This window comes from Monodelphis domestica, chromosome 3, assembly GCF_027887165.1.
Source record: "Monodelphis domestica isolate mMonDom1 chromosome 3, mMonDom1.pri, whole genome shotgun sequence".
NCBI lineage: Eukaryota > Metazoa > Chordata > Mammalia > Didelphimorphia > Didelphidae > Monodelphis > Monodelphis domestica.
The window spans coordinates 96209232-96232424 of NC_077229.1; the positions used below are offsets into that span (position 1 = coordinate 96209232).

At 43.6% G+C, this 23193-nt stretch overlaps 2 protein-coding genes across 4 annotated transcripts; one reads left to right on the plus strand and one right to left on the minus strand.

Moving 5' to 3' along the window:
* Positions 1-8781: 8781 nt before the first annotated feature.
* On the minus strand, positions 8782-18647 carry RNASEH2A (ribonuclease H2 subunit A). Of its 2 annotated transcripts, none has more exons than XM_007488480.2 (8): positions 18509-18647; positions 15984-16055; positions 15712-15838; positions 13960-14047; positions 13739-13876; positions 13532-13619; positions 9310-9433; positions 8782-9061 (listed from the first exon to the last, which is right to left on the minus strand). In XM_007488480.2, exons 2-8 carry the CDS (start codon positions 16048-16050, stop codon positions 8902-8904), a joined length of 792 nt encoding a protein of 263 aa, XP_007488542.1. In that variant the 5' UTR covers positions 16051-16055; positions 18509-18647; the 3' UTR covers positions 8782-8901. The 2 variants fall into 2 exon arrangements, with proteins under 2 accessions (XP_007488542.1, XP_007488540.1); XM_007488478.3 differs by lacking the exon at positions 18509-18647 and adding an exon at positions 16290-16507.
* An 816-nt stretch (positions 18648-19463) lies between these two features.
* On the plus strand, positions 19464-23136 carry PRDX2 (peroxiredoxin 2). Of its 2 annotated transcripts, none has more exons than XM_001362081.5 (6): positions 19464-19978; positions 20675-20779; positions 20947-21100; positions 21794-21916; positions 22544-22674; positions 22867-23136. In XM_001362081.5, the coding sequence occupies exons 2-6, from the start codon at positions 20677-20679 to the stop codon at positions 22950-22952; spliced, it is 597 nt and encodes a 198-aa protein (XP_001362118.1). In that variant the 5' UTR covers positions 19464-19978; positions 20675-20676; the 3' UTR covers positions 22953-23136. The 2 variants fall into 2 exon arrangements, with proteins under 2 accessions (XP_001362118.1, XP_056678670.1); XM_056822692.1 differs by having other exon boundaries at positions 19840-20225.
* The last annotated feature ends 57 nt before the right edge of the window (positions 23137-23193 follow it).

Genomic DNA, 23193 nt, shown 5'->3' on the forward strand with positions numbered 1-23193 from the left:
ATTACTGCTACAACTGTCAGTAGTGTTTCTATAGCACAAAGTGTAGCTAATGTTCGTGTCCTGGAACATGATGCAGAATATTTACACGGGCTTGCACAGAATGTAACCAAAGCTTTGCATATACAGCAAGATATTAATACAAGGGTTTTTTATGCTTTACAACAAATATCTAAAGATGTATTGTTATTAATTAATCAAGTAGAAATTGTAGCTATTACAGGTAAATTAAGGTGTGATTATCGTTATTCAGCTTTTTGTCTTCTTCCTGTTAAAGTTAACACGTCTGATGCATTTGAAAAAATTAAAAATGATCTACAAGGTCTTTGGCTAAAAAGCAATATCTCTGAAAACATCCAACAATTGAACCGTATTATTGAAGAAAGGGATACTTCCTTAGCTGAGGATCTTTATCCTGAACATATTGCTGATTCTATATACAATTGGATTAAATCAGGCCAAAGTTGGTTGTCTCCTTTAGCTCAAATGAGTATAACCATATTGACTTTCATACTGTTTATAGTTATCTTACTGGTCCTTCTTCCCTGTCTATTCCAGCTCCTTGTATCCAGCATGGGTAGGATTGGACAAGTTCTGACCCAACACCGCGTACTGTTGCAAAACAAAAAGGGGGAATTGTAGTTGAGGCAGAACCATAAGGGTTAAAGCCCTCCTCTTCTCCCTGCTTGGGTTGCATAGTCAGGGTTGTGGGTTGAACTGTGTAAGACCTGCCTAGCTGTGTGCTCAAGGTTGGAGTAGCATCAGAGGGAGGACTGATAAGGTTTGTGAGAAAGAAACTGCAAGGTTGGAGTAGCCAGCAAAGGGAGGATTGATAAGGCTTGTGAGAAATTGTGAGAGACTGTGGGAAACTTGCTTCTCTGTCTTCGTTTGGAATCTTCTTGGTTTTTCCTTGTGCCTGGCAGGTAACGTCATGAATTCCTATGAATCTGACCAATTATTGGTTCCTGCTGTTGCTGGGCGGTAACATCATATCTTCCTGTGTGTCTTAACCTATATATGCTTTGTGTGAAACCAATAAAGCTTTGTTGCTATGCATTTTCATATAGCATCCATTCGTTACTCTTCATTTCGTTACCCCAAGTGAGGTCACACAGGGCTGGCCGACCCTGGCGATGAGCCTTACAGGACTCCAAACCAAAGACCAGGTTTTTCTTTAGTCTTCTCAGATATAAATCAATCTATAAAACTGCAATAGATAGTCAATAGTGTTTCCTAAGTTGGGAAAGGAAAACCCTGAGTTCCTTTAGATCTTTCCTTCAGACAGAGAGAGGCAAAGATGTCACCTCTTCCAGCCTTGAGAGTCTCTAAGAGTGTGTCTTTCTGCCAACCTGCCAGAGAGTAATTGACATAGAAAAAGGGTTATAACTGTGACCAGTTGAAATTAACATGCTCTCTTAACTCTGCTTCAAACTCCAGTTCTTTTCTCAAGCAGCCACTTTACTTCTTATCTCTAAACTAATAAAACAATACTTATTTTCTAATATCATCCTTACAATTTCCTCCCTTTGAACATATGGAGAGATGAAAAATCTCTCCCGTATGCTCACTATTCTGTGTAACTCTAAAGCTATACCTAACCTTATGATTATTATTATATTTCCTAAAAATAGTTGAAATCATATGTTTATCTTATCCTATTTTTATTGCTACACTTTATCTATGCTAACCTGTACTAGGGATATAAATTCAAGAAAAGAAAATTTCAATGAAAACAAATAATTAATGAAAACATTTTTGCAGAAATTCGAGTGCAAAACATACAATTACAGAAATTCAAAATGCAAAATACAAAATGCAAACTTTTGAAACAATAAAATACAGTTACAAACTAACATGTTTAAAAAAAACTGGTCTATCTAAAATAATTATGCAAAACTCAAGCAAACTTCATTTTACAAATCCTATTTGAACAATTCCAACGAAACTTTTTACTATGCTAAGACCTTATTCTATTGCTAATACAGAAAACCAAAACTAACTACATTAAAACTCAAAATCAACTTACTATACTAATAACATCACCACTTTGTAATAATTTAACTATATACACATCTATATAAATATACAGATCTGTACAATATCTATAGCTGTGTATATGTTATGTATAAACTATTTACATGTTGCAGGAGGAAAATAAATTTCCCCCTTAAGACAGCCTAAGAAAACCTTAAAGATTTTCTTTAGAAAGTTATATATGTTTTCTTGATTTTATCTCCAAGGAACACATAAAGTCTTCCTGTGAGATAAGATCTTATTATTTTAATGTGCAGAATTATTATTATTTTCCCAAGGTGATTTATCTGTATTTCTTTATTTCTGTGGATGCATATCACCTGGTTATAATGTTGCAGAGTTTGTGAGAAATGTGTCCTATATGTATATGTTATTTTGTAGCGAATACTTAATAAATTTTCAAAGTCACCTACTCTGCTACTGTCTTCTGTCTTCATGTTGGTACTATGTAGTGTTTGTTTGCAAGTATAGTGAAAGTGTGTAGTGTTAGGATGGTGCAAAAATCTTACAGTTCATGTCCATAATCAGTCTCTGTTCTTCTCTGCGTTGATTTTTTCTGCAATGTCTTTGTTACAGTTCAATTGTCCTTTTTGCTATCATCTATGTTTCTTCTATGTTGTCTTCTCCTTTGTCTTGATCTTTAAACTCTGTCTTCATTTTCTTCTTCTGAAATATTTTTTTACTGCAGCCATGTTGTCTGAAGTAATCTCTTTTTCTGCTGCTGCTACTTTTTTCACATGCGAACAATGCAGCCACGTTTCTTTCTCTAATACACGAATAGCTGACAGTGTTGTCAAAATAACATGGAAAGGTCCTACCCATAATGGTTGTGTTGTGCTAGTTCTATTAAATTTTTTTATGTAAACAGAATCCCCCAGTTTTATTGAAAGGAATGCATAATCTAATGGACTCCCTTGAGTTAAAATTCCCATTTCTTGTAATTCTCTAACCCTGTTTTGTAACTCTGTGATATATTCAGCAAGTACAAGATCTCCTCCAAGAACCCAACTGATTTTAAGGGTCCAATTGTCAACTTAGGCAGTTGGAACCATTATCTCAGCAGGGGGTCTGTGGAAGCCCCTAGAGCTGAGCTCCAGGTGGCTACAAAATCCATCTCCCAGTCAACTTGATACAAAGACTCTGTACTCTCAGAAAACCAGGTGAATTAGCTACATAAAATCACCATGGGATTTTCTCTATTAGATATGACTTCCCTCATTTTCATTATTGTACCAGAATATGTACAAAATGTAATTGACTCTGATTTTCTAATGCCAGTACTCTCATTGACGTGCCTACCTGGCTCACCAAACTGTAAAAATAAATTTGGCGAATTGAAAAAATAAAATATTTAGATGGAAAAACTGTTCCAATATAGGTTCAAAACTGTTTAACTCGCCAATCAGGTTCAAACTGTTTGGATACTTTTGATAGAGGTAATCAAAAGTATCCTCAGTGATGAAATGAAGCTCAAATGTGAACTTCCCTTCAGGGCCAGGTGCAAGGATGCTAAAGAGACTCTTATTATAAACATAAAATATTTATTGAAATATATAAGGATAAGTAAAGGATTTCTAATTCTAAGGGATTCTAAATCCACCCAAATAAACTCCCAGGTTCCACAAGGAACTGCTTCTCCTGTGTTTCACAGGCTACACTAATCCTCCCTGATCTGACTAACCCAAATTTATACTATCTAAATAAAAACTACTGCTAATATCCTTAGAAATATTAACTTCGCCTTCAAATTATAAAATAGCAAAGGCTAGCTGATTGAGTCTCAACAAGAATCAAGTTAGGACTCCAAACCAAAGACCAGGTTTTTCTTTAGTCTTCTCAGATATAAATCAATCTATAAAACCGCAAAAGTGTTTCCCAAGTTGGGAAAGGAAAACCCTGAGCTCCTTCAGATCTTTCCCTCAGAGAGGCAAAGATGTTATCTCTTCCAGCCTTGAGAGAGAGAGTCTCTGAGAGTGTGTCTCTGCCAACTGCCAGAGAGAGTAATTGACATAGAAAAATGGTTATAATTGTCACCAGTTGAAATTAACATGCTCTCTTAATTCTGCTTCAAATTCCAGTTCTTTTCTCAAGCAACCACTTTACTTCTTATCTCTAAACTAATAAAACAATACTTATTTTTTAATATCATTCTTATAAAACTCAGCCTAGTCCTCACCTCGACACTACTGCTCACTCCTGAAAACAAATCTATTGCAAAGTCTTTTTACCTTTAGGATAACTCTTAGGGAAGTATTTCCAGTTCTCTCCACTCATATAGCCCTCTATCTAGTTCAGGTCATCACCTCTTACCTAGAGGTAAACCTCCTTCATGGATTTCTCTGCCTTGAATCTCTCTCCCAACTTTGCCTAATCCTTCCCCCAATTAGATCAACAAATACTTAATAAGCACCTTCCTTATCTTTTGGATTCAAATACAAAGGATGAAATAATTTCTACTGACAAAAAACCCTTAAATTCTAGTGGGAAAGACATGTATAAATATTATAAACACAAAGTAAATACAAATATATAGAAATAGCTGTCTCTTGAGTCTGTCTGCCTAGCCCTTGCCCTTCTGCCTTAGAGTTGTCACTAAGACAAAAAGTAAGGGTTAAAATAAATAAGAAAGTAGTTAAATACAAGATGGTTTGGGAGAGAGGCCACTGGCATTGGGGGAGGATCAAGGCAGGATTTTGGTAGAAGCTAGTGCTTAACTGCTTCAAGAGAAGGAACTCTATGATGTAGAGGTGGGAGGGAGTGAATTCCAGGCACTCAGAAGAGCTGAAAAATGGAGTATTGTTTATGAAGAAGAGAAAAGGCCAATTTTCCCAGATTCGATCAATATAACTCACGTCCAAAGTATGGAAAGAAAGGGTGGGACCAGGTGGTATAGGGAATTTAAACATAAATAGATGGTCCTCTCAGTCAGGTACTTTTATTATCAAATATTTCTTGACAATTTTCATGAGCAAAAAGAAAAAGATTTTGATCTATAAAGATATCTGGATGGACTATTTTAAAATGGTAATGGTGATTAGAATGTTCTTTGAATACACATTTCAGTTATTGGCAATGACCAATTCACATGTCATGCAGCTTCCTGTAAATTCAAAAATCAAGTTCTGTTACAAAGGTGATTTTTCCAACTCATGAAAAATCAGTTCCCACAGCAGGCCTGTTACTATTGCATATTTAACCTATGTTTTGTATATTTTTTAGTATTTCATTTATCTCTTCTTTTATGTGTAGCTTGCATAGCTTATCTGAATTGTGTGAAAGGGAATTCTTTATTCTTTGTTTATTTTTAAATTAATCAACCAAAAGCTTAAACACCCCTTCTTAACACTAAGGGAGTTCCCAAGTCACTTACTAAAATAGGTGACAACCTCAGAAACTTGTGAATTCTTTGATAAGAGTTTACACCCTCAGAGGATGAGAGGTGGATCTCATAGACACTGGCCCCCTGGGCAGTGCTAGGCAATTTGGAAGCTGTAATTGGCCCCTGTGAAGAGGGAATGGGACAGTAAATAATGTGGGGAAAGAACTATAAAAGCCCTTAACTTCCTGTCCAAGGGGGTCTTAATTTTGGGCTTGGAGGATCTTAGACTGGGACTGTAGCTTGGAGCTACAATTTGAGGGTTTTGACCTGGGACTCTGGGTCTTGGACTGCTTCTGGTAAGACTGCTCCTGGATCTTCTCCTTTGGAGCTTTGGCTTAGGTGAGAAGCTGACCCTCCTTTCCTGGCTTCTGGAGAGATTAGTTACAGAGAGGCCTCCCCTTCTTGGAGAAGGCTGAGTGGATTGAATTCTTGTTTAATTCACTACCAAGTCCTCTGGCTGAGGGGTTAAGCACTGCCTGGGTTGAGCCAGGGACCAGAGCAACATTTAGGGTGATAGGCTAGACTTCTTACTCTACCCTCTTTTAACCTCTTCATAAATAAAAGCTACTGAAAGTCAATTTGACTTGAGCTATAATATTTTTTAATCAGCAACCACAGTATTATCTTAGAATTCTTATGTATTTAGTCAAACCCTTGATTTTAATTCCTTACAATTGGTATTTGATAGTGTGTATATATATATTGAATTTTTAAGATGCCCCAAAAAAGGGTAAATTGGGTTTAGAGTTTATCTTAGAGGCAACTGTGAGGCACTGGGGTCGATTGAATTGGAGAGTCACAAGGTCATATCTAAGCTTAAGGGAACTTAGATAGGCAGCTGCTTCAATGTGCAGCACGGATTGGAACGGGAGACTCCAGTTAGGAGACTGTTGCAATAATCCAGCTGAGGGAGGACCTGAATGAAAATGGTGGCCATGTGGGTAGAGGACTCAGTGATTCTCCTAGGCAAAGGCCCCATCACATTATCCTCTGCTCAATCAACTCCAATGGTATCCTGTTCTCCAAGGATTGAATATAAAATCCTCTGAGAGTACTGAAAGTTCTTCCTAATGTTTCCCATTCATTCCCATCTTTCCAGGCTTCTTACTCTATTTTACTCTCCACACTTTAGCACCCAATTCCACTAACCTACTGACTATCCTCATCTGTATGCCTTTGCACCATTACCTGTCATACCAGCAGGTCTCTCCAGTGGATAGAGTGCTGGACCTGGAGTCAGGAAGACTTGAGTTCAAATCTGATCTCAGACTCTTCCTGGTTATGTGATCCTGGGCAAGTCACTTAACCTGTCAGCCTGTTTTCCCCAAATGAGCACGGTAGAACCTACCTCAGAGCTGTTGTCAAAATCAAACATACAGCCTGGTATATAGTAGGTATTAAATATTTATTTCCTCTCTCTCCCCAAATCCACATCCCTGATTTTCAAACAGCTCAAATCCCATCTTCTTCAGGAGTCTTTCCTCTCCAAGATTATCTTCCATCTACACTGCATATAAATCTTGTACGTAGTTATTTCTCTGTTGTCTCTCCCCCACCATTAGAGTGTGAACTCCTCAAATGCAGGTACTGCCTTTACTTTTGTCTGCTTAGCACACAGGACACACTTAATGCTTTTCGAGATTCCATTGAATATAAATTCAACAACTCTAACCTCTGCTCCAAGCTTGTTATCTGGCCTAATCATTTCACTTGACAGAATAGAGGTGTATATGAGCAACACTTGGATTCAAATCTAAGAGGTGCAGTTAGGTGGCTCAGTGGCTAGTGGGCCAGTTCAAGGAATGGAAGGTCCTGGGTTCAAATGTGGCATCAGACATTTCCCAGCTGTGACTCTGGACTGTAAGATTTAAAATAGTTGTCTGCCATAAACTGTGGCAGTTAAGAGTTGGGGTGAAATGCTAAACATCTTAGTGATAATAAAAGTGTAGAAAATTCATTTTGTAATAAAAATTCCCCCTTCTAAAAAAAAAAAAGTTGGGGTGGTTGAGGTCGTAAACTGTAGGAGTTAATATGGTTGAAGGTTCAAATTATGCTAGATATAAGAGTGGGTGAGTAAATTGTGACCGCAGAAAATGTTTCACTACAGTGTCTTGTTTTTTAATCAAATATAAGGTGGTCGCCAGGGAATATATTCCCAATCATGAATATGCCCAAGTCAACTGGGTTTTATAGAGAATTTAATTAATAATACAATGAGGAATTAAAGAGAGAGAGAAAAAGGAAATAAGTATGAAGGGCCTTAAGCCAACATGGCCTAGACCTGAGTCTTGAGAGAGATCAGTCAGTCTTTTATCACTCGCCATAAGATTTGTCCAAGTAAGGGATTCAGAGGGACATACCCCCCAGAGGGAGTTCCAGCCAGAGTCAGTCTCCCTTGAGAGACCTCCTTACAGAATTCCTCCAAGAGCTCCTCTTAAGCAATCTCCAAAAGAATCTCCTCTTCAAAAGCCTCCAAAAGCCTTCCTCCAAGAGCTTTCTCAAGCAATCCTCATAAGAGATTTCTCCAAAAGGATTGTCTTTCAAGAGATTCTGCTTTTTCTTATATAGGGGGTTTTCTTCTATGTCACCTCCCCTAAGTCCTTACATCTACCAATCACTGTAGATGTTTTCCAAAGGACAACCCATTCTAAAAACACTGCTGGATCGACTAATCCCTTTAGTAAGTCTGAACCAGAGAAAACACAGCTGAGTCGCCTAATCCCCTCAAGAGAAAACCTCTAAGTAAGTTTTCACCTCTTTGCTCCTGGCAAGTTTACAAATTGCCCAGCCTTTATAGGTACCTAGCATCCCATTGTATCAATTCTAAAAACAGGCATGGCTCAAAGAACTCCCTGCCTCATCATAAGCATGGGTCCAAGTACTTTCATTGTTTAGCAAGGAGTTTTCTCCCCTAAAGCAGTCTTAAGTATGGGTGGAGTAGAGGTCCTCCCATTTCTGATCCTGACGTGTTCTCACAGTCAAAATGGGGAATGTTCCCAGTAGGGAATTGTTCCAATTGAGAACTCCCCGATGGGGAAATTTTTAACATTCACAAGTCTGAGAGATTTCAAGATTTACAGGACAAGTCACTAAACCCAATCGCCTAGCCTTACCATTCTTCTGTCTTGGAACTTTTATTAGTTCTGATTCTAAGAAAAGATAAAGGTTAAAAAAAAAAAAGATTTAAACCCTGGGCCACTGATTCTAAGTATAGTACTCCTGGGAAGTTCCAGAGGCAGATTTCAGCTGGACATAAGAAAAAGTTTCCTAGTGCTATCCAAAAGTATGATTGCACATTCTGTACAGCCGGGCTCAAGCATCCTTCACTTACCCCCTCCCTCCATCCACCCCTTCAATACAAAGACAGACACTGCTGTTCCTGAGACTTTATTATGAACACTGGGAAGGAAAAAAGAGAGAGATACAAAGAAGCTCTACAATCCATGCCTGCCTGACTCTGCCACTCTCTGCACCCACTTCCCCAACAATTTCTACAGGTCAGCCACCGTCTCCAACCCCCTCTCATGGAAGAACCGGTGAGGCTGTCTTTCTGTGGGAGTCTGTCTGCGGGCAAAGAAAGACAGCAGGGAGGGGGTGCTAGAACCCCTGCCAGCAGCTGGTGGATCTCCCGCTTCTTCCTCCGAGTCCTCCCTGCATGGGGGAAGAATGTGCCATGGTGAAGAGTGATACATAAGCCAGAGTGATTCCCACCCACCACTCCTACTCCTCCAGCCTCAAGTATCCCTGGCCCACAACAACCTCTTGTCACTGGCTTCATCTGTCTCCAAGGCCAGAACCCTAGGGCTGGGATTCTCCCAGGAAGCAGACAAGTGTCAAGGCCAACACACTGCCAGCTAGTCCCTTCCTTCCTCCCCCAGGGGAGCCCAGGGTCAACCCACCAGCGCACAGGCACGGCACGTCCATCCAGGATGAGCTGGGCGGTGCTCCAGCTAAATCGAACAAACTGGGGAAAGCCAAAGACCGGGTCCAAGCACTGGGACAGCCACTCTTTAGTCTTGGGGTCTGGGGAGGAAGGGAGATCAAAAATGAAAGGTTGTAGCTGGGCAGGACACAACCATGAGGAACAGACCTTGGGATCTGGTGGACCAAGATCCAGGGTCCATTGCTATATATACCCCAAGTCCCTCCTTGTGTGCCTCAATTCCCTCCTTTGTGGTTTCATTGCCAAGGAAAAAAAGGTGGTGGATCAGCCTGGAATTGCCAGTCAGAATGAGTGCTATGTGACCCTGGGCAAGCTCCTGCCTCCCTCTGGGGGAACTTCCTCATATGTGGAAGGGCATTAGAGTAGCCAGCTTCAAGGATCCGATAGCTACAGATTATGGATGTTTTGGGACTTGCAGGAGAATGGAGGGAGCAGTTTGTGACTCTGTCAACCAACCTTGCTCCTAGAGCCTAATCCCTTAACTCTGTTTCTGGGATCCCTTTTTATTTACCTATTCCTTAGTCTCCTTTACTGGATGACCATCCAGTGTCTGTCTCCACCCCAAACAATTAACCAGTGAGCCTTTTGGGCAACACCTGCACTGCAGATTTGTTGTTCAGTTGTTTTGGTCATGCCTAACTCTTCATGACCTCATTTGGGGTTTTCTTGCCAGATACTCGAGTAGCTTGTCATTTCCTTCTCCAGCTCATTTGACAGATGAGAAAACTGAGGCAGAGAGAAGTTAAATGACTCATTCAAGGTCACATAGCTAGTAAGTGTAAGAGGCCAGATTTGATCTCAGGAAAAAGATTCTTCCACTACACCACTTAGCTGTTCCTAGGTACTTTGGATACAAAGAGAACAAAGAAAACAGATCTCGAACTGGAGAAGTACTTCTATTGTGAAAAATAGCACATCCCTATATAGGTATAGATAAAACATACCGGAAGAAAGCTAGCATTTAAAAGTCCCCAGAGTGTTTCCACATGCCCTCTCTGAGCTCACAACAACCCTGTTTAGTAGGTACAATTATTATCTACACCATTGTATAAATGGGAAAACTGAGGCTCACAGAGGTGACTTGCCAGGATCACACAGCTGGTGTGATCTAAAGGATAATTTGAATTCAGGTCTTTTTGAGTCCAAGCCCAGATTTCTACCTAGAAATGCCACCTGGCTGCCTTTACAGGCATATAAGAGATAATTGCATATAGATACAAGGTACTTTTCAGGAAAAGGTACTAGTAGCCTGGAGGGCACCAAGAAAGGTCTCATGGAGAAGATGGCACCTGAGCTGAGCCTTGAATGAAATTAGGGGCTGGGATTCTGGCGGATGAAGACTAGGGAGGGAGTGCTTTACATAAATGAGACAGCCAGACAAAATACAGGACGGCCAGGTACAGACTGCTGGCCATAAGAAACAGCAAGAAAGTCAGTCCACTTGAACTGAAGTATATATAAACAGGAGTTATGGGAAATAAGAAAGGAAAGGACAATTGAGGCCAAGACTCTAAAAGGCTTTGAATGCTCACCAGAGGAATATATATCAGATCCTGGAAGCAATAGGGAGCCACTAGAGTTTAACGAATAGTGTGGCATGGTCAGATTTTTGCTTTAAGAAAATGTGTTTGGAAGGTTTTGTGTTCAAATCTGAATTCAGATACTACGTAGCTGTATGATCTTGGGCAAGTCACTTAACTTCCATTACCTAGCCCTTATTGCTTGTCTAGGACAGAAGGTAAGAGTTAAAAAAAAATGTTTTTTTTTGGTTTGGCAGTTGTGTAAAAGAATTGGAGAGGGGAGAGGCTTGAGGCTGGGACATCAATAATGAAACTACTGCAATTGATGTAATCGTTTAGGTGAGAAGGGCTAAACTAAGGTGGTCTTTGTTTGGAGACAAGGGGGTAGAGAGAAGAGATTTCGTGAAGGTAGAAATAAGATTTAAAAACTAAGTGAATAGGTAGAAGAATTGAAAGTGAGGAGAGGGGCAGCTAGGTGGTCACAGTTCCAAGAGCTAAAAGAATGCTTGGAGTTACCCCCAGACCAGAGCATAGGGTTGGAGAATATGAAACACACCTCTCCTTACAAGACTGAAAGAAGATAGAGCCCTAGTGCCAGCTCTAAGATAGCTACACAAAGAACCTGAAGCTTGGAATAGTGCTCCCTCCACCACAGTTACAGAGTCCAGCTTTTAATAGTGTTTTATACTAAAAGAAAAAGGCAAGAAAATGAGCAAACGACAAAATAAGAAACCATATAGAAAGTTATTTTGGTGACAGGATAGATACAAACTAAGAAGACAACCAAGTCAACACTGCTACATCCAAAGCTTACAAGAAAAATATTAATTGCTCTCAAGACAAAAAAAAAATAGAGGAGCTCAAAAAGAATTTTTAAAATAAGAAAAGTTGAAGAAAAATTGGGAAAAGAAATTAAAGTGATACAAGAAAACCATAGGAAAAAAAGAGTCAATAGCTTGACAAAGAAGGCACAAAAAAATACTGGAAAAATTAATGCCTTAAAATAGGACCTTTGGTTAAAAAGGCACAAAAGTCTAAAGAAGAGAAGGAGGGGATAATAGGGCAAATTGGGGGAGGCGGAGGTCAGAAAAAGAGTTAAGGTTAGTTTCTTCATCTAACCCTAACCCCACCTACCATCCAGAATTGCTATATTAAATTCGATAATATTTGTAATTATTGTTTTATAGTTGTGCTTGACTTTGCATGAGTTAATTTGGGATTTCCTTGGCAGAGATCTTGGAGTGGTTTGCAATTTCCTTCTCCAGCTCATTTAACAGATGAGGAAACTGGGGCAAACAAAAGTTAAGTGACTTGCCCAGGATCATATAGCTGCTAAGTGTCTGAGGCTGAATTTGAATTCAAGAAGACACATCTTCCTGACTCTAGGCCTGGTGTTCTATCTACTGTACCACTTAGCTGCCCTAGCAAGTTTTTGAAGTGCTTTGCAAGCCTTAAAGCTCTGCCCTGCTTCATATCATCAATTGCCTGCTGGTTAACTATGCCACCACTGTCCCATCAGTACCTCAAACTCCCACATGTCCACAACAGAATTCATTATTTTCCGCCCTATCCCAGTTTCATCTCTAAAACTTTTTCTTTTTAAATTTCTGCTGGGAACCACCACGTTCCCTAGCTCAGATTAAAGCCTCAGCTGTAATTCCTCAGCTCTTTTCCCTCTCCCCTATCGCATCTAATCATTTATACAGCTGACTGCCTCCACAACATCTCCACCTGTCTCTCCTTTTCTCTAGCAGGAGGCCACTACCCTCATTACCTTTCACCTGAGCTACTCAAACAGCCTCTTCACTAGTCCAATCCCTCTTCCAAACAACTGACAGAAACCTATGGTGGCTCCCTAGTGACTCTAGGATAATACCCATTGTTTGCCACTTAGAGGCCTCCATGGAGCTTCTCTAGGCTGTTTAGCTCTCACTCTTTCCCCAGAATCCTTTCCTTTCTCACCTTCACCTCTTAAGGTCCCTAGATTCCTTTAAGGCTTAGGTCACCTCCTACCAGAAATCTTCCCTGAATCCACATTGCACCCTCTCAAGGTAACCTCTAGGGAAAAAAATGGGCATGTTTCATTTTTGTCTGTCTCTACAACACCTCACACAGTGCAAGAGACACAATTTAATTGTTTAATAAATGCTGGGAATCAGAGAATCTGGATTCCGATCTCAGTGCTCCTAGAAGCTCTCAGGGTGATTCCAGAGAAGTCCCTTACGTTCTCTGGGACTTGGTCTTCTTATCTAGAAAATGATGGCAGCTGGTGTATAGTAGGACCTCTATGTTTATTTCCATCCTTAGAATGTGTTCTCAGACTTTTTGTCTCTTGGCCCCAAGCCCCCTTGTGGCCATATTGCAGGGTAGTACTCCTTTATTTCTTTAAATCCTCACCATCTGTCTTAGAATCAATACTAAGTAGCATTCTAAGGCAGAAGAATGGTAAGGGCAAGACAACTGGGGTTAAGTGTCTTGTCCAGCGTCATGCAGCTAGGAAGTGTCTAAAGCCATATTTGAACCCAGGTCCTCCTGACTCCAGGCCTGGCACTCTAGAGTGGTACCTACTGCCCCTAGGGTAGTACCCTCTTTCACCCAATCTTGGCCTCCCAAGGGAATAAGGGAGAATGAGACCACTGGTTTAACCAAAGCACTCACCATTGGGGTAGCCAGACCCATAATCCATTTTCAGGTCCCCGAGGTCTTCCAGAAACTTCCATCTCTTCACAACCTGGTCCCGGGCAACCTGGAAAGGTAGGCTGGTTAAAGGTGGGTATGGTGCAGAGGACATCCCTCTTATGGGTACATAGTAGGCACTTATCTGGATTGGGGGAGTCCAGACAACAAGGTGGGAGGGGGACTGACCTTGGCACAAATGCTGGCAGCACTGACCACAGGGAAGAGGGAGTCTGCCTTGGGTCGAACAGTCACCTCCAGCTCTGGAAACCTCTCCTGAAGTTTTTGCTGGTACTTGTCAGCTGGCCCCACTGTATCCACAAACACCTATAAAAAGCAGGGGATGTGGGTGAGAGGCAGGGTAGCCCCAGGCAGCCCAACTTCCCCTACCCTGGATAGGTCCCACTAACCTGAGTGACCTTCACACCCTGATCCAGGGCCAACTGCACCAAAGCCATAGCAGTGTCGTGAGAAAGGGAGTTCAAGTTATACTTGGCCCTAAAAGGAAACATGTAGAGCCCAATCACACCTTGCCTGGCCCCACTCCTTATTAAGGGGCAAGCAAATATCCTCCTTAAGGACAGATACTTCAGGATCCCCATCACCCAATATGAGCCTTCCCCAGGATGAGTCTTTTGCAGCCTCATTTATAGTTGGAAAGGACTTCAAACATCAGTCAATTACCATTTTATCCTGGGAGAAATCGAGGCCCACAAAGGGGTAGGAACTTATTCAGTCACCCATCTAGTGAGTAAGGGAGGGGAAACAATGTCATGGAGTGAATAGAGTACTTGAATTGGAGGGAGGAAAATCTGAGTTCAAATCCTGCTTCTGATATTTACTAGCTATATGGTCCTGAGCAAAAAGACAGACAGAATCCCATGTTATTTATGCCTATGAGGTCTCTTTTCAGCTCTAAATAGGTGACCCTATGAGTCAAACTGAGGTCTTTTGAAGGCCTTACAAGTGTTTCAAAGTGGGGGGGGGGGGGGTACCGACAGCTAGGTGTCCAGGCCTGGAGTCAGGAGGCCCTAGGTTCAAATCTGGACTCATTTCCTAGCCATGCAACCCTGGTCAAGTCACTGAACCTAACTGCCTAGCTCTTATCACTCTTCTGTTGTAGAGCTAATAGTTAGTATTGACAGAAGGTAAGGGTTTAAAAAAATGTTATCAGGAAGGATTAGTCTTTTTCTTCTTGGCTCCACAGAGCAAAACGGGGTAAGAGAACTTGGAGTGGACAGAGGACTTGTCTGAGAGGCAGTAAGAACTGGGTTCAAATTCCACCGCAGAGAAAAAACTATGGGAGTAGAAACACAGGAGAAAAATATACAATTTATCACTTGTTTGTATGGGTATATGATTTGGGGGTTCGGTTTTAAAAGATTACTTTGTTGCAAAAATAAATAATATGGAAATAGGTATTGCATGATAACATTTGTATAACCCAGTGGAATTGCTTGTCAGCTCCAGGACAGGGGAGGAAGAGAAAATAAATCATATAACCATTGAAAATATTTTAAAAGTTTAAAAAATGGAATTTTAAAAATTCACCTCAGAAACTTCACCATTTGTTTTGCATGATTTCACATATATAATCTAGATCAAAGTGCTTGCCTTCTAAAGGAGGAGGGATGAGAGGAAGGCAGGGAGAGAATTTGAAACTCAAAATCTAAAAAGGAATCTTTTTAAATGTAATTGAGAAATATTTAATGAAATAAAAACATCGGGGAAACTTTATAGCTGTGTGAGCTTAGGGTAAATGGACATTTAACTTAACCTCTCTACACCTCAGTTTCCTAATCTGTAAAATGAAGGAATTGGACTTGATGGCCTCTGTAGTCCCTTCCAGCTGTAAATCAATAATCCTTAATTGCCAAATATAGGGTCAATTAAGGAAGCACTTCCTATAACAATTAGAGTTATTCAAAAGAGAAATAGGCTGCCTCAGGCAGGGTTAAGTAGGTTCTACCCTATTGGAAGTAGACAAGCAAAGGATGGGTGACCACTCTATGCATGTCTGGAGGGGATTTGAGATGGGCTAGATGATCCCTGAGGTCCCTTTCCAGCTCTAAGACACTGTGTCCTGCATTATAGTGTTCTTGGCACTATATACACCTGGTGTGGCACAGTCAATTTGCTGCCCACCCATGCACAGCCCTCACCGCCTCTGCATGCTGTTGGAGATGAGGTTCGGGGACAGAATGTCCAAGGCCCAGCCCACAAAGTCCCGAGCCTGGTCTAGCTTCCCAAAGAGTCTCTCCCTCTCGGCCTCTGACAGGGTCTTTGAATCTGGCCAGGAGGGAAAGAGAAGAAATGTAAGAAGAGGAGACTAAGTGAGAAGTACACAATCCAGTCCTCTCCCTCGTCCACCCCAGACACTCCTCCAAAAGCCTCTGGGAAAGCCTTTTGGGCACAGTTTCAGTTCTGGACTCACCTGCCACCTTCAGGGCCTCCAGGTCGCCCAGTCTGGACAAGGGACAAAAGCAGATTCCATAGACCATGGGGCCTGGGGAAAGGTAAGAGCTGGGGTCAGATGCCTCCAGTTCCGGGATCCTGACTCCCCCGGCCCAGAACCAAGGCCAATTTCATGATCCCTTAACCTAACTGCCCTACAACCAGGGTCCACCTCCAGCTAAATTATCACCCCGGAGCCCGTCCTACCACGCCTGGGCAAGCCCCCAACCCAGATACACGCCCCTCCCCCCAAGCCCGTAGGCTCCATTCCGGGCCCCAACTCCACCCAGGACAGGCCCTCGGCCGGCCTCATCGATGCCCAGGCAGCAGTCCTCGGTGCGGCACAGCTCCGGCACCGGCGAACTCAGTCGGCAGCTGCCAGTGTTGTCCCGCTCAAAGTCTCCCAGATCCATGCCGGCAGCAAACGGCGTCGGACCTAAACTAGGAGAATCCGCAACTGCGCGGGTCCGGGCGCGCTCCCCGCCCCCGGAAATTTCCTAGCCAATCCTAAGCGTGCTGTTCTCGTCCTCTAGCTTTCTGGGAGTTGTAGTTCATTAACAAGAGCGCCACCTAGGCATGTGTCCGAGATCAAATAGAATTGTTAAGCATTGAAAAAGGTCTTGGAAAGACAGAAAACTAGAATTTCGGGACCTGGGAGAGACCTCAAAAACATCTGGTTCAACTTTTTTTTTTTAACGCTTACTTTCTTTGTCTTGGAATAGATGCTAAGTGTCGGTTCCAAGGCAGAAGAACAGTAAGTCCTAGGCAATTGAGGTTGAATGACTTGCCCAGGGTCATATAGCTAAGATGTGTCTGAGGTCAAATTTGAACTTGGGACATCTTGAGATCTGACTCTCTATCCATTGAACCTTCAGGTTGTTCCTTAACCTTTCGTCTTAAGCATGAATCTCCCCCTGGAATATCATCTAGCCTCTATCCATCTATAGAGCCTGACAAATAACTTTTTTTGACTATTGAGTAATTAAAGATCTCTAATGCCAAGGTATTAACTTCCCTGCTTAACACACATCAAGGCACTTACTTCCCTATTTAAAAAGTTCCAGTGATTCCCTGTTGTTTCTATTACAAAACTTCTTTAGCATTTAAAGCCCTTCACAACCCAACACCTATCTTTCCCAGCTTTTTCACACCTCCCCTCCATGCACTTCAGCCAAACTGACTTACTTTCTTCTGTTCCTCACTCATTTTCCCTGACTTTACACAGCCCCAAAATGCTCTTTCCAACTTCACTTTTTAGAATCCTTCCATTCACAACTCAGTTCCAACACTATCTTCTACACAAGATACTGCCAGAGCCCATAACTCTTTTTCCCTCTCGCCTGTGAATTAATCTTGTATCTATTTTTATATACACATAAATATTTCCCACAATAGAATGTAAGGTTCTTGAGAATAAAGACTTTCATTTTTTTGTATTTCCAGATTTTGCTTAATAAATGCTTCTCAAAAAAAAAACACTATTCATAAGCAAAGGATAAACTATGGGAGTGGAAACACTGAGGAAAAGCAACTGCCTGAACACAGCGGTTGAGGGGACATGACAGAGGAGAGACTCTAAATGAACACTAATGCAAATATTATCAACATAGCAATGGGTTCAAATCAAGAAAACATGTAATGCCCAGTGGATTTACAAGTCGGCTATGGGGGGTGGGGGGGTGGGGGGGAGGAAAAGAAAATGATCTATGTCTTTAATGAATAATGCTTGGAAATGATCAAATAAAATATAATTTAAAAAATAAATGCTTCTCAATTAAGCACTCAATTGGATTGGTCTAATACAACCATCTCATTTGACATGTGGAGAACCTGAGAACCAGATTGGGGAAAGGATTTTCATAGTGTCACAGAGATATTAAGTGCAACCAGGATTCTGGTCCAATTCTTTTGACTCCATCTCAGGCTGACCAATGTTCTTTTCATTGTATCTAATTTCTTTGTCCTGCCCTCCAGCCTCAAGAGGCCCTCCTAGAAACTAAGCCAAAATCTAAGAGAGCACTAGTATAGGATCATGCCCTCTCAGCAAACATTATCTTCTCCACTTCTGCTGCCTCAGAACCCCTGGAGCAGCTTCTAGTAGACTAGGCCCTGCCTCCAAAGAACCAGGCTCCACCTTCTTAGTCCCAATTTGGGTAGGCAAACTGCCACCAGCTTCTTTCAGGTGGATTTTTAACTTGACTCGACCCTGGATCTCATAGTGGGTGTGGCTATGGATCCTCCTGGACCTGCTAGAGTGGCTTTACAGAGAGGTTTAAAATTACCTTTAATAGCAATAATAATAATAGGGATGATGCCATACTGATCTACAAAGCATTCAGGGTGGGGTGGCCCTCAGGGGAAAAACTGAGCTGATCAGGCAGGAGATTGACAAGGGCAACAACAACCTAGGAGTCCCCAAACCAGAGCCTTGTCCCATTTTCTAAGTGTACGACTGTGTGTGTGTCCATATAAGATCTATGTGTCAGATCTTTTTCTCTTCCTTACCCAAAATCCAACTGGGTTAAACAAGGGACACAAGGAAGGATCTCAAGCCTCCTTTCTCCTTCTCTGGGCTACAGAGACTCCATGCTCTCTCCTCTTTCTCAATCCCTCCAGTTGCACTGACTCAGTGAGCAGCTTGGACAGTCGTTGTGACTGCAAGGCTGGCGCTGCACCAGGCTGTCGGCGTCCAGAAATACAGGGCCCACAGACTCCCCTGTCACTTCTCGCCTGCGCTCCTGCACTCCCTGCTGACACTGGCAGCTCCACGGACTCCAGGGGCCCAGAGGCAATTCTTCTGGCTCTGGGGGAAAAAAGGATTGTTCATCTAGGGAGTCTGAGCTTAGGCAGGGCTTTCTCCTCAGCCTGAGATTTCCGGGCTTGGGAGGGATGTTTGCCAATTTGCCAAGCCACTTGAATTGAGTAAGAGGACCAGGGGGTGAATCTAGGCAGATTTCATGTGGTTTGGGGGTGATTGAAATCTTTGCTATGGGGGCAGCTGGGCAACTCAGTGGAGAGAGAGCAGAGCCTAGAGATGGGGGGAGGCCCTGGGTTCAAATATGACCTCAGACACTTCCTAGCTGTGTGATCCTGGGCAAGTCACTTAACCCCCATTGCCTAGTTAGTTTTTACTGATCTTCTGCCTGGGAACCGATACAGTATTGAATCTAAAACGGACAGTAAAGGCTATTTTTACAAAATCTCTGCTAAGTGATAAGGGGATGAGGAGTATTGTATAAGTGATTCTGAGTTTACTGACAGTAAACCTGAGCGTGTTCCTCACCCTTCCCCCACCCCCTGAAAATTCCTTGAGTTACTGCTGCTCATTGCTCTGTAACATCTGAGGAGGGCATATCTGTAGGGCCCTGGGGGTCGAGGAATCTCAACCCCTTACCCAGTTCTCTCTCCCAAGTATCTCCTGAGCCTTGCTCTCCGAAATAGTGATAGTCCTGGTCCAGACAGGTTGGGGGCCAGGCCAGAAGGAAAAGCAGGAGCAACCTCAGCTGCAGCCTGGCCATTCACGGTCAACGCTTCCTCTCATCAGTAGCATCTCCTTAACCGCTGTTAGCCGCTGTCCAAGCATTCTCCCAGCGCTCCGTTATCCGAGCTGCCTTGCAGGGGGGTCGGGCGAGAAGAGGGGAAGAGGGGGAGAGAAAACATCGCGAGTCCCCGCCCCTTCAGCTTCAGGGTGATCTGGCTTCTGGCCCTTGCCCCCACCCCATACCCCCTACGACGCATCAGTAGGCCCGCCCAGGCGTGTCTCGCCCGCCCTCAGCAGCGCTCCCGTACGCCCCTCCCTCCTACTCCTCCTCTGCCCCCCCCCCCACGGTCTGACTCTAGGTGGTACAGGCCGCGGATAAAAGGAGCGGGCGGAGGCCACTCGAGTGGTACTTTTGGTTTTCCTACTGCTGTGGCTGCGGTCTGGGAGCACGCGCTGCCGGTCTTTGTAGGCTTGGAGCCCGCCCCCCTTTGCAGGTACTGTACGGTGCAGTGCGACGCGGCTCGGTGCGGTAATGTACAATACGGTGCTGCTCAATCCGGGATGGGCCAGGGCTAGGCTAGGGGAGAGGAAAGCAAAAGAGGCAGTCTGCGAGTCCCCTTTTTTCAGCTAGATTGTGTTCCATCCTGGTGCCAATCTCCCCCTGCACGGAACAAGAAACCCCGCCCCCTTCCTCTAGATCGCAGCCTTTGTTCGGTTGTGGGGATTAGGAACGAAACCCAGGTGAACCCCCCTCCTCATACCCCCCCCCACTCAACAGTGCCACTGAGCCTTGGGCCTTAAGGGGGGATCTAGGTATCTCTTTGCTCCTTTTCTGAAGGCCTGGCTCAGCCTGAATCTGGGTCCTGGGAGGAGGTGGAAGAGCCTGCAGCCTGTGCCCGGGTGCCCAGACCTGTTTCACTGGTGGGGTGGGGGCAGCGCGGAGGAGACAGGAAGACTGGATGTGAATTGCCCCTTTCTCTGTGGGCATAGCCTAGTCTGGCCTATGTGTACCCAAGGCCCTTGGAGGAGGGGGGAAGGGGGGGCTGCATGTGACCATCTTTGTCTGACCCACGTGCCCAGCCTTGCCTGGAAAAGGGAGTGGGGGAAGGGAGGTAGTGCTGGGTTGCACAGCCGGGGGGAAATGCGGATCAGGTGTCCTAGTTGACCCTAAGGAGAAATCTTTTCTTCAGTCATGTCCTCTGGAAATGCTTACATTGGAAAACCAGCCCCCGACTTCCATACCACTGCTGTAGTGGATGGAGCTTTCAAGGAGGTGAAGCTATCTGACTATGAAGGTGAGAGAACAGCCTTAGAATCTGGGGACACTGGGACCTTCACTTTTTCTGCAGGATGGAGGCCAGGGTGTGAGGAGGAATTCCATCACCTGGAGAGTGGGGAGGAGGGGGAGGGAGGCCCCAGCACTAGCACCTGTTTCTCACTCCTTTTGTTCTTACTGCTTTAGGGAAGTATCTGATCATCTTTTTCTATCCCCTGGACTTCACGTTTGTGTGCCCCACTGAGATCATCGCCTTCAGTGACAGGGTCTCTGATTTCCATCAGCTGGGCTGTGAAGTTCTTGGTGTGTCTGTGGATTCCCAGTTCACTCATCTGGCCTGGTAGGATTCTTGACTAGGAGGATTGGGATGGAGAAGGGATCCTGCCCTATCTACTTCTCCTACCACTCATGAGTAGGCACTGAAGGGTCCCTGGCTGATGCCTCATTTTCTTTGCTATAAAATATCCCATGCCCCTGTCACTACTCTTGAATCAGGACAAAATGGTTCCCAAAGATGAGTTGCCAGGATCCCTTTGTGGTAATTGGAACTGGAAGGGACTTTGGAGGGCATTTCATTTAGGCTTTAAGAAGAAAATAGCTGTAAGGAGGTTAAGAGCAATGGTTACTGATCTCCCAAGTATCACAGCTGGTGCTTGAATTCAGGTTATTAGACATTGGGTCCAGCTGTTACTTGTTTCCATCATGCCAGGCTGTAATTTCTGTTCCATCTTCCTCAGAAACTTGGAGCAGCATCTTCCTCCTCCCCCTCTTTCCACTCCTTTCTGGGTGTGGTAGGTTTAGGCTTTGACAGCCTTGCCTGCAACCCCTTTATCACCTGCTCTGGCCCCTTTGATCCACCCTTATCTACCATTCTGGGTGGGTGGATGGGTGGGGGTCAGGGAGGAGCCAGCTGGGCAAAGTTGAGAATGGCTCTTCGAATACTGAGAAAGGTGGCCCTTTTGGGGGGAAAGGGAGGGCACAAAGGAGAAGCAGGGGAGTAACCTGGAAACATCTTGCTATTTTCCCCAAAAAGGATCAATACTCCTCGAAAAGAGGGTGGCCTGGGACCTTTGAAAATCCCCCTGCTGGCAGATGTAACTAGAAACCTTGCTCGAGATTATGGGGTTCTGAAGGAGGATGAAGGCATTGCCTACAGGTATGGGGGGTGTGTGTGTGTGAAGAATCTGTAATTATGTCCCACTCTGCTCCTGATCCTCAATGACATAAGATTCTCCATTCTGAATTGTTCTTAATTTTTGTCACTATCACTTTTATAGTCATGAAAACAACAGTCTTTTGACCATGTAGAAACAGCAGAAAGTAGAGCCAGGCCTAAAGATAGGAGATCCTAGGTTCTAATTTGGTCACAGACACTTCCTAGCTGTGTGACCCTGGGCAAGTGACTTGAGTCTCTCCTGATTTTCTGCTTTGGAACCAATATACAGTATTGGTTCTACAACAGAAGGTAAGGGGTTTTTAAAAAGAGACAGAAACAGCAGAAAGCAGGAAGGTTTTAGAACTTGATGGGACATTAGAGGTCATATTGTCAAATCTCATTTTGCAGGGGCAGAAACTGAGTTATAGAGAGGTTAAATGACTTGTCACATAAATACAGAGCTAGAATTCAGATTTGGTGGGGTAGATTGTAAAAGCCAGATTTACTTCCCCAAAAGGAAGTGAAGCCTCAGCCCTTACAGATGTGGCAGGAGAATGGGTTTGGAATGAAAATCTAGTCTTCTTTCTACTGTATAAGTTGTTATGTTTTCCCTGTCTGTTTACCCAGGGGCTTATTTATTATTGATGCAAAGGGAATTGTCCGGCAAATCACTGTCAATGACCTGCCTGTTGGGCGCTCAGTGGATGAGACTTTGAGGCTAGTGCAAGCATTCCAGTACACAGATGAGCATGGGGAAGGTGAGCCTTGTATATTTATTCTCCATCCTACCCCCACTCCTAATTACGTGTGTTTTATGTTTCCTCCTCCCTAGGTAGCTACTCTAGGCACACCCTGAGGCCTGAGCTGATCTCCCTTCCAGCTTTGGACAAAGGGCTGGGATACCTGTCTCTTGCCCCTTACCACTTGTTTTCTTTTTCTCCCCCTCACAGTATGCCCTGCAGGCTGGAAGCCTGGAGGAGACACTATCAAGCCCAATGTGGAGGATAGCAAGGAGTATTTCTCTAAGAACAACTAGGCAAGAAGTGCTGCTGCTTTCTTTGCTCCGGTGGCAAACCTCAAGATGGTGAAGGAGGCTTCTGCCCCTCCTGGGTAGTGGCCCTTGCCCCAAATCCCGTCTTAATCTCTTCCTCCTTATGGAGGGGCATGTATGGGAGGGGAGGAAGGGGCCTGTGTCTAATAAATTCTCTGGTAAAATCAAACGTACCATTGGGAGTGTTTGTAGTTGGGCTCTGAATTCTCTGTTCTTTAGCTTAGCC